The 11,951-nt window shown below is 30.2% G+C and overlaps 1 protein-coding gene across 1 annotated transcript in view; it reads left to right on the plus strand.

Annotated features, from left to right (window-relative positions):
• LOC132739089 (uncharacterized) overlaps positions 1-5,626 on the plus strand; it is a 28,753-nt gene extending 23,127 nt beyond the window's left edge. The window contains exons 4-5 of the mRNA XM_060726740.1: positions 2,839-4,834; positions 5,623-5,626. Of these exons, the coding sequence (XP_060582723.1) occupies positions 2,839-4,834; positions 5,623-5,626 (2,000 nt within the window). The remainder of the gene's footprint in view (positions 1-2,838; positions 4,835-5,622) is intronic.
• The last annotated feature ends 6,325 nt before the right edge of the window (positions 5,627-11,951 follow it).

Consider the following 11,951-nt stretch of genomic DNA (forward strand, 5'->3'; position numbering starts at 1 on the left):
TGATTTGCTTTTTTTGTGATACATAAGATAAATTTAAATTTATACAAACCGTCAATATATAAAGTATTTTTACCTTGTTTTCTTGAACAAAATATAAATCAATCATGACAAAAGGTCAATGTTTGTCCAATTCTTAGGTCACTTACTTATATTGAGTTAAATTTTAGAATTTAACAATTAAATCTAGACATTTGATTTTTTTGTCCGTAGCAATTCATAGTGAACATCAACATATCATTAGCCATGTATCTTTGGTTAAAAGGTGAGCCCGCCCATATGATTCCATAGTGTTATAATTTTAACAAACACATCTAAACGATTTTCTCCACCAAGAACATAAATATTTTGAATTAAGCCTCTTCATGGTTATATCAACTAAAAAAAAATATTTTTTTTTTACATGTATCATTGGCTTTTGCCCGTTTAGAAGTCGTTGGGTATAATGTTTCTTTTGCTTTATCAAGGTGAGCGTTGACCTAGTGGTTCAGGTGTCTAATTTTTAACCTAGGGATCATTGGTTTGAGATTTTCTAGGGACATTCCTCATCTAGAGTAAAATGCTAGTTGGTTCCAGGAAACTGACTCGGAAGTGTTTAAATTGTAAAATAATAATAATAACAATAATAATAATAATAATAGTAATACTAATAATAATAATAATAATAATAATGTTTATACTACATCGACTTTTTTTCCTTACAAATGTTTTCCTCATGATATGTGTATTTCGAGTCGACCACTGAATATCCTAACTACCTGTCAATCAGCACCCTTACTTTTTCGTCGTTCCGCAAAGATTTAAAGAAAGATAAAAACATGTATATTCACATTTTAAGAATAAAATTGATATAATAATTTGCAAGTCATGATTAATTTTGTATTATATTTCTACTACGTTACTAACTCAATGAGGGCTATTTTGGCTTTTATGACCTGTTTTTAGTATTTTGTTAGCTCACTTTTGTGATCACAATTTGTTATTCGTCCGTCCGTCTAAACGACATCTCCTCATAAACCGCTAAGCAAATTTCATCCAAACTTCACAGGAATTTTTCTTTAAAAGTGTTCAAAGAATTAAATTCCATGCAGACCACTGGCAACCGAAAGAAAAAAAAAACAACAAAAGCTAGATCTTAGATATTTGGCATGAAACTTTTTTTTGAGGGTGTCTACAAAGTTTTTTCAAATAAAAGCCCTGGGGTCAAAATTGGCCTCGCCCTGGGGGTCATTGATTTTTCCTATATGTTTATAGTAAAACCTTCTTAAAATAACAAATATCTAAGCTTAGATATAAAGTGTGAAACATCTTCTAGTGAATGTTTATCAAGTTTGTTCACATAAAAGCCTCAGGGGGTCAAAATTGGACCCGTCCCCGGGGGTCATTGGTTTTCCTCACATGTACATTTTTTTAAATCTTTTTTTAAAAAACCCAATGAGCTTTAGCTTAGATATAAAGCATGAACAATTCTTCTTAAGTATGCCTACCAAAATTGTTCAGATAAAAGCCCTGGGGTCAAAATTGGCTCCGCCCAAGGGTGTTATTGATTTTTCTTATATGTACATAGTAAAATCTTTAAAAAACCCAGAGAGCTAGAGCTTAGATATTGCGCATGAAACATCTTCTTATGGGTTTCGACCAAGTTTACGAGTGGTCTGTGGTCAGAGGGTAACTTTTTTATTTTTGTAGGATTTTTATTATAGAAAATGGCCAAGTTGTTGCAAAAATTGCGTTAAATCACTCAGTTTAAATATTTTATAGAAACAAATAAATTTAAACACATGTTAGTAGGGAACACCTTGCGAGCGTTGCCGAAAATATTTTGTATGCATTGATCGTATAATCAGTACGCAATTGACAGGCTGATAAAATCAGTCTGAGGTTTTTATGAATAATAGCCGAGGAATTCCGATTAGGTCAAGCTCTTATGAACTAAATCAGGTATTTCCCCTCCGTGATAATGATTTGTTTACATATTTTCTAATGTAAAAATTAAAATTTTAAAACGGTTCAAACAAGTGAAACATATACGTATCGTTCTTGGTGTCTGTTCATGCAATGAACTATAGGAGAAATATTTTCTTATTTAGCTTGCCTCCCCCCACCCCCCCCCAATTCTAAGGGTCTAAAAGTGAATAAATAATAATGTTTTATCAAAAATAAAATGAACAAATGTGTGATCGACATATACAATTTTATTAGACCTGCATATAAAATATTTTAATCATTATGGTTTTTTGTGTGTTTTTGTTCCACAAGCATTTTATTAACTAGTCACTTAGTATTTCTCTTGTATATAAGATCTGTCTTTTAGATTATCAACATTCCGACAAAATAGATCAAACTGCTGAGATATTAATTTTAAAGTCCCGATACTGAAACTTTCCCCACCTTCACGACCCCGCCCTATACAGGAATTTGTGAAAATGTGTTCATTCCCAAACTACGGTACTGCAGATATACAGTTGTTATGTACATAATACAGCTTCTTTGTGCCATTTTGAAGTTATACATTTACAATATCAAATACATTTCGTATGTTTTGATTACATTAATGAGGAAGGAAAATGTTTATTTTCAAGCATTCAATGTATTAAATATTGCGATGGAAAATACTTCGTTTTGTATATGAATTTATGCAATTATTAAAACAGGATTTAGATATTATTATGCATTGTTAAAATTAAATATAGCATCTGAATATAGTGTTACATATCTACTTCTAATGTTCCGTATGCATTATCTAATCCCAACTATGCAAAATTGAAGCTAGTGAACACCTCAACATTTATACATTATATAGAAAGATTGTCACTCATTAACATTTTTCTCTCTTTTCAGAACTTCAAGGCAACCTGATTAAATTCTACAGAAAAATGTGCAGTTCAATTCCTCTCTCACCGCTTCTTGAAGAAATAGAGACACCTCTAGCTGGGTTCTACGTGATGCCAGATATAGTCGCCGTTAAACAGAAATCCTTAACTTGTCATGAAGAGGAGAGAACACCGATCAAGTCTTTGAAAGATCTGTTTTCTACCGAAAGTGGAGAACAGCAAGACATTTATTTATCAGCTGAGGCAGGCTTTGGAAAAACTGCTTTTTCCAAATATCTTGCAATCACGTGGTGTCAAAGTCATTGCCACAATGAAAACTACGCCAGTTTTAAAGACGACGAGTTAAAAACGTTATTTGACTTTACGTTCTTATTTTTGGTTTCATTAAGAGACTGTACCTATGTTTGTAACATTGACGATATGATTAAACAGCAAATTACTGAGAAACTTCCTTCATCAGCATCACTAGATGAAGTTTTATGTAGAGAAAAATGCTTGATTATATTGGACGGTCTTGATGAATGGACTCACCCTGATAATAGCTGTAGCAAAGTAACAGAAAAAATACCACATCGGTACGTACGTGATAATTGTGTTATCCTTACGACAACTCGACCGTGGAAGCTTGGAGTTTCAAATCTCAAGACAAGTCAAATAAACAAAAAAGTAGAATTGGTTCAATTAAATTCAGATTCTACACGGCAACTAGAAGAAAATGCTATAAGAAAAATGACAAATGTCCAAAACGATAGCGTACTGAAGCGTAAAACACAGAACATTAATAAAGCGATACGTGACCGTGGCCTAGAGCACATGCAAGTGATCCCACTCCTCCTCATGTATATAGTTTGCCTTTGGTGTAACAACGTTCCAATAGGAAATTCAAAACATGAAATTTACACCAATATTATTGAATTTCTATTATCGAGAACGTCAAAGAAACACCCGGAAGCGCACCCATCTCGTGAATCGTCTGCCAGTGAAATACCAGAATACTTAAAAAGTCATGAATTTTGTAAAAAGTTTTACAGTCTTATAACATCATTAGCAGAACTAGCTTATCAAACATTGTTTAAGGAAAACAGAGAAAACATGCTTGTTTTTGATAGAACGGTTGCTGAAAAATATCTCAAAGCAGACGATATGGAATTAAGTCTTCTCTCAGGAATACTGTCAGAAAGTAGAAGTAAAACTTTAATAAAAGAAATTATCAAAGTGTCGTTTTCGCACAAAACAGTGCAAGAATTCTTTGCCGCCATATTTATAAATTCGCACATTGGCGCTCAGAAAACAGATCTAGAAGACGCTAAAAAAACTATTCTAGCAAAATGTAGAAATCTTCAAGACATTCTGGACATGTCAAAAATTTTTGAATTTATAAGTAAAATGAATGCTGGCCTGATGTTTGAAATATCAAAGGATTTGATGTCTGTGATAAATGAAGACGAGAACACACGCCTCTTTAGAACTAGGACAAGTGACGAGGAGGACTTTATGTACAATGCTCCATTGCGGGACATACAGAAAATGTTCATGTCGTGTTTGCAAGAAATGCCTGAAATTGAAAATATTCAATTATGTTTACAAGATTTCTCCATTAACGAGGACACCGAGCACAGCGTGCAGTTACAGCGTTTGTTAAAACAAAATAAAACCAACATTAAATCACTTTATATAGACACCAACCATACTTCCAGCAGTTTACGTGAAATTATAGATTTATTCTCTTTATCAGATCTCAGTCATATACAGAAACTTGTCTATTGTGGTGGCATTAAAAAGGAGGCTGAGATAAATCGGATATTGTTTCCCAGTTTACAGTACTTAATTTTGTGGAACGGAAACTGGACAAATGATGAAGAAAATCTGAGTGAAAACATGGCGCAATGTCAAAACTTACAATTTTTACTTATAATCTGCTTCTCGTTATCTCACAAAATGCTGGATTTTTTTTTCAATTTTATCTCTGGTCTAAAATCAATAAAAGAGTTAACATTGGACGGGTTTAGTTTTTGCAAAAAACCCCGGCCCAAAATGATTTTTAAGAGAGGGAAAACTTTGGCCCCCCTTTGCCCTAAACATTTTCCAAACTCTATAAAAATTTTTAAATGTCTAAAATGAGAAAAATTGGGCCCCTTAAAAATTAAAATATCAACGCCCCGTCATTATTTTGTTTTTAAACTTTTTGAAGTACATAAAAACTTGAAAGTTCATTTTTTATTTTCACTGATAGGGGTGAATTTGAAAAAAGGATTTTTAAAGGGGAAAATTAAAAAATGTCTGCAGAAATTTTTAACAAAACCCTTTTTTTTACCGGGGGCTGGAAAATTTTCCCCCGGCAGTCATTTAAAACAGAAAAGGATAAGCCATTAAACCCCGGAAAAAAGAATACAAACGTTTTAGCAAAAAAATATTCGGAGATCACAAAAAAAATTTAATTTTGGGAGGAAAAACGGCGACTGGTTGGGGATATTTGAGTTCAAAACAATAAAACCAAGCAAAGAATAGATAAGGAAAAAACATTGTGAAAGAAACTGAAGAAATTACTTCAATAATTTGAAATAAACAAAACAATTTAAGGATGAACACTTAGAAACAAAATGGCAACTGTTTAAGCTACCCTAAAGTCTTTAATAAGGACACACATGTACATCCGATTTCAATTAATAAATTAAAGGACAATTGATTTTAAATAAAATCATTTAAATTAATAAATAGAATTAATTCAATGAAGTTTTTACGGAATTTAATGGATATAAAAGTTGGATTAGGATATGGAAATATTTTACAGGTAAGTGATTTGATATTGAATGTTTTATCTTTATTGTTTTATTAAACAAGCATATGTAAGAAATGAAGTAGATTACTACTAAATTAACGTTTACTCGAACATATATTTGATATAAATAAATTAACTTTTTAATACTTTCCTTGAATTTTTCATACCCGAAATAGAATTTTTAAATAAAAAAGTATCTTTAAAATCTAGGATGTAACACCGGTTATAAATTAACTCTCTGTGATATCTTATTACTTTTTTTAAATGTTAAATTATTGGTAAATTAAAAAAATTTTGATTTTTTTTTTTTTTTTCCCCTTTTTTTTTTTTGTCCTTTGTTCGAATTGTGTGCTTTTTTTTGGGTTTCATTTTTAATTTGCGAGATTTTTAAAATTTTAAAAGGGGGTCTCATTTTAAAAACAAAAAAACATCAAAATACAAAAAGTACCCTGTAATAAGATTTTTTTTCTTATCTTTCAAAACCAAAACTCTCTAAAAAAACCCTAAAAGCTTAATTTGCATGATACATTGTGAAAGGTTTTAAAACCCCGTATGGACCTTTTTGGTCTTTTTAAATTTGGGCCCTGTCCCCCTGGGGAAATTTGGGAAAAAGGGTTTATAGCTTTTTTCCCTAAAAAAAAATATATTTAAAGTAAAAAAGAAAGTGGAAAAAAAATTTTTGATTTTTAAAATCCCAAAAATATTTCACCCTGAAAATATTTTCCCAACAAAATTTTACGTTTGTTAAACATTTCAGGGCCCCAAAGATCTAAAAATGACCTATCCGGGTTTAAAAGATTTTTTTTCTTAAAAAATGTTTTTTTTAAAGTTTATCTTTTTTTTTAAAACAATCAAAGGGTAAAGCTTTGGTATTTTGCAAAAGAAATTTGGCAAATTTTTCTTCTAAAAAAGTTTTGTTCAAAATTATAGGTTTCCCGGGGTCTATGTTTTTCCCAACAGAAAATTTGATTTTCCCTTAAAAAGTATATGAATTTAAAATTTTTAAAATATTCCTTTTTTCCTTTAAAACCAATAAAAGGTTTTTAAACTTTAAATATGTGTTTAGACTATGTCAAGTGAAAAAACTACCCAAAATTTTTTCAATTTTTTGCCATTTTGAAATTTAAAAATTTGGATTCGTCCCAAAAATGATGGGTCAAATTTAAATTTTTTTAAACATAAATTTGGGATGCAATAATTTTCGTTTTTTATACAAAAATATATTTTTTTAAAAACAAATTCAAACCACCAAAAGGGTTTAAAATTTTAAATACATGTAACATTTTCTGGCGTACCCCCTAACAAGTTATACAAATTAAGCCCTTTTGGGTTTAAAATTTTTCCCGGTTTTGGGGGGGGGTTTAAGTAAATTCTCCTTTTTTTTTGTATTTTAGTAAAAATAGAAAAAAAATGGCTTTAAAACCCTTTTTTCCTAAAAAACTTAGATGTTTGGGATGAAGCATTTTTTTGTGGAATCCTATTAAGTATGTTTATATTATAGACCTGGGGGTCTCAATTGAACCAGCCCCCAGGGGCCTTAGCTTTTTTAAAAACATCCCGTATGTATTGTTATAGTTAAAATTAAAATAATCAACTTCTTTAAAACCATCAATGCTAAAGCTTATGTATTTGGCATGAACTATTGTCTATTGAATTCTTGCAAGTTAAAACTATGGAATCAGGTTCTATATTTGTTCCACCCCAAGATGAATAGTTTCCTAAAATGTTTATTAACCTTACCAAACTACCTTTGACATTTTAATACTTTATAGCAAACAATGACATCCATTACAACCATTGACTTTTCATAGCAAGCACTGGCTTCCAAAGCAACCGTTAACTTTCCATAGCAGCAAGTGACTTTCATTGCAGCCATTGACATTCCATAGTACCCATTGACTTTTCATAGCAACATATCTATTTCTTTAGCAAATTTTGACTTAACTTAGCAACCAGTGACTTCCATAGCAACCAATGATTTTCCTTTGCAACTATTGGAACTATTTACTTTATATAGTAATTGTTATATTTAGCAGTTATTTCGTTTTATTGAATTATTTTTTAAATTGTTTTTAGAAAACAGGGACTTTGAAACCAGCCATGACTTTCCAATGCAACATTGAACTGCAAAGCATTTATTGGATTCACTTAGTAACTTGTGATTTTACAAGCTTTGACTATCTGTAGGAACATATTAAATTCATAACAACTAGTGATTTCCCATAAAAATCAGTGATTCCCCATAGAAATCAGGGATTTCAATAGCAACCACTGACTTTTATTGAAACACTCACTCCCATAGCAACTATTAATTTTCCCAAGCAACATGTAATTTCCATAGCAACCATCGACATTCAGTATCAGCTTTTGACTTTCCATAGCACCTGTTGACTTTGCGACTCCCATAGCATACATTGACTTTTTACCTAGAAACAATTGACTTTTATAGAAATGTTTGACTTTCCACTGCAAACAGTGAATTTACTATTGACTTCCATAGCAACTATAGATTTTGCATCGCGACCAGTGACTTCCAAACGGATATTGATTTTCCTTTGCAACATTTAATTCCGATAGCAATTAAGTACTTTAAAATTAACAAGTGACTTCAAGAGTAACCATTGGCTTTCGATTGTAAAAATTGTATAACATTGACTCTTCAAAGCAACCAGTGACTTCTACAGCAAGCATTGACTTTTTACCTAGCAACCAGTGACTTACATATAAACAATTTATTTTCCATAGAAAGAAATGAATCTACTGACGACTTTTGACCTCCATAGCAACCACTGATTTCAAAAGCAACTTTTGATTGTGGTAAGCAACCAATTACTTCTATATTTTTTATGGATTTGATTAATAGTTGGAAAAAAGAACACTTGTGACAAAACTGACATGAAAAGTTATTCAAATATGAACTTGACTTATATTGTAATAACTTTTTTGTTTCATTTGCGGATTTAATTTATATTAAGACAAAAAAACGCTTATGACAAAGCTGACATGTTGAATAATTCTGATATGACCTTGACCTTTAATTGACCTTCAAGATTTACTTTAGGCGACATAGTTTCATTAATTATTAGATTTGGTTCTTGGACAAAAGACTACTTATTACAAAACTGGCAATGATTAATTCAAATGTGACCTTGTTCGTCAATATCATATATTAAATTTGAATTTGTTCAAATTAGTTATGTTTGCTAGGAGTATTCTTTACTGCATTATCCTTTCTTCAATCTGTTAGACCAAAGATAAGAAAGGAAAAGCCGAGAGTTACATGTCGCACTTGGTTGTGGCTGTTATGTTAAATGTACACTATTTGAGAGGCAAATATGAACTTTGTGATAATTATCAGTTTAAGATTAGAATCAATATCTGCATTTCATTTATAACTTTCAATATAAATTGCTACATATTAATTAAAGTCTTTTAATCAGGTGAGCGATATAAAGGTATTCGTGACCTTCTTGTTCACAAACATTTAACTAGATTAAAATACGACATTGTTCTGCAAAATTTACCCAGTAATTTGAAATGCGTTAATCTCGTGCCTTATTTCTCGTTTCAGCGGCCTTGGATCAAAATCTTTGTGATGCAGAATCTCTTTTTTAGGACTGAGCGATAGATTATTATTTTTTTTATATTTTTCATCATTACTAGCTATTGATTATTTTGAGGAGATATGTTTTGCAACAGAAATACCATGTTCCTTTTTTGCCAAGGTAAGCCTTAAATTATTTTTATGATAGTAAAATAGAATTTAAAAGCTTCCGTGCAAAGGACAATTGCTTCATTCAACCAATTCATGAACGGACGATTTTGAGGGAAATTGTTGGAGTTAAATATCAAATTTGACTCCAACTTCTGTAAGCTGAGTTTCAATACCATCTGAGTTAAATACTTCCTAAGCATAGATTGGTACTAGTGTTATCTTACGAAAGGTCCTTGGTTTTACTCGGATGTCTGTTTAGGCCGAATTAGAAATTTTAAGAACACATTGTTTGAAATATAACTTTTTAATTTGGCTTTTAAAATCATTAATTAATGGAATTTAGTAGTAGTATTTTTGCATAAAATTTATTAAAATAATTAATGCTTAAATAAGAATAACAACAAAATTTTAAACAAAACATGAATCATTTAACAAAAGTTTCCTTTTGACATTTTATATTTAAAAAAAAACAAATTACAAAATTTTGAAAAATTATATCTATTTAGGAAAAGACAAAATTATGATGAAAAATCTATAATTTAATTAACACACACTGGCAATTGTTTTTCACACCTACATAGATAAAGCAGGTGACCATTATATACCACCTGTTGGGAGTATCATCTTAGTCCACATTAAAATACAGAGAAAGTTGCTGCTTAAATTGCTGCCCAGTTTTCAGAGGATTTTTTATTCATCTATGGCTTTAGTAGCCATAGAAAATCGTCCGGTTTCCGAAATTATTAAGAGGATTTTCTTTTCAATAAACTTATACGAAAATACAGGACATTTATAATTGTCCTGTTTTCATCAGAGGGTCTGGTTTTCAGAGTTTTTTTCTGTTTACTATAAATCTACACTGTAACACAATAGTATCATTTTAATTTATCCATTGTTTCCTTTTATCTTATTTTTTCAGAAGACCAGCTTCAGTAATCTACAGAATGCTTCTACTAGAGTCCAATATAAAGACTTAACACCTTGTTCCTGGCTTTATAGAAACATTTTCAAAAGAAAATGGTTTGAAAACTGCATTACGTACACCTTGTTCTGAATCTTCTTGTTCCTGGATGAAACGAATAAAGAAAAGCAAACTTTTACATTGTTTGCACCTTAACCTGTTTTCTTCAAGAAGAATTTACATCTAAAAGAAAAGTTCTATCAAGGCCGCTGTCAAATATTTAAGAGTTTCTTCAGAAATTTTGTTTGTAAACAACTCACATACTTTAGAAAACACAATTGAAACTTGTAAAAACGCTTGTAATTATTTAAGTGGATTGTTCTACAGTGGGTACAACTATTAATAAGAGCATAAGAGATGTGTCTTTTGGATATTCTTATGAAATCTTTCTGAAAACAAGTATGTTGATAATGTTCTAAAGAGATTTAGTTTGAACACAATGAACATATGGTAATTATGATATTTTGTTCTAATCCTTTTATAAGTTCTGTTTATATGTATTTATCAATTATAGCTTGGTCTGTATATTTGTTTATAATACATGTATATTAATGTGGTGCTAATCCATATTCTAGTCAGATTTCATGGGTTTGTTTTCGCTCAAATATATACATATGTTTATGGTTATCTATAACTTTATATGAATGTAAGTTCTTACCATTTTTGTGTTTGAGTTTAGTATTGTGTATAATCTCATTGTCAAACTAGTATGTGTATTCTACATGTACATAATTTATATTCAGTGATCAGAAAACGTCATGTATATAACTTACCTATGTATATGTAAGAAAGATAGTTACATACATCCAGGTAACACTAAAGGAATATTAACATCCAAAAGGATAGGATAATGTCATGTTGATATAATCTCAAAAAGCGTAATTTTATAATAAATCTTGCAAGAATAATTATTTATTATCAGATTATTATAATTATATGTAAATGCCTGAATTTTGCACAGTTTGATATGCTAATGTTTGGTATTGTTGTTAGTTTCAGTCTTTTTATTTCCATTTAATTTATAAAAATATTGATACCGGCTTTTTTAACTGTTACAAGAATATTACCAAGAAAAATGCACATAACATCCAACAGCTGTAAACTCTTATATCATTACTAATGCTAACTTTTGTTATATATTTTACATTTTGTTATTTCAAAGATAGAAAATTGTTTTATACAAATACAATTTATACACATAAAACCACTGTTTCGTACAAATAAAAGTACAAATAAAATGTCCGTTTTATACAAATCAAACTACTATCATATTTTTGTAAGAACAATGTAACATCTTTTTAACCCTTATTTGATCATTTTTAAGTAAACTAGTTATAAATATAAGCTTTATTAATATAAGCTTTTTTAAAGATGATATGTTTGAAAGTGTATCAATAAATTTCACCTGTTTGAGTCTAATGTGTTTTAATTTACATTCGCCTTAAGCGAAGAATACAATTTCTAGAGATTTACAAATAAATCCTAATGCTATTTCTATTTTTATTTAAACATGTACATTTAATGACAACTTGTATTTCCTGAGTTTTAAGTTCACCTGAAGCACATGGTACTCGTGGTGAATTCACAGGATCGTTGAATGTTCGACGTCTATTGTTTACAATCACTTCAAGTAACATCAACTCAGTACATGTAATCTCTTGATAT

This window comes from Ruditapes philippinarum, unplaced genomic scaffold, assembly GCF_026571515.1.
Source record: "Ruditapes philippinarum isolate M1 unplaced genomic scaffold, ASM2657151v2 ctg4073_1_1_1_1, whole genome shotgun sequence".
NCBI lineage: Eukaryota > Metazoa > Mollusca > Bivalvia > Venerida > Veneridae > Ruditapes > Ruditapes philippinarum.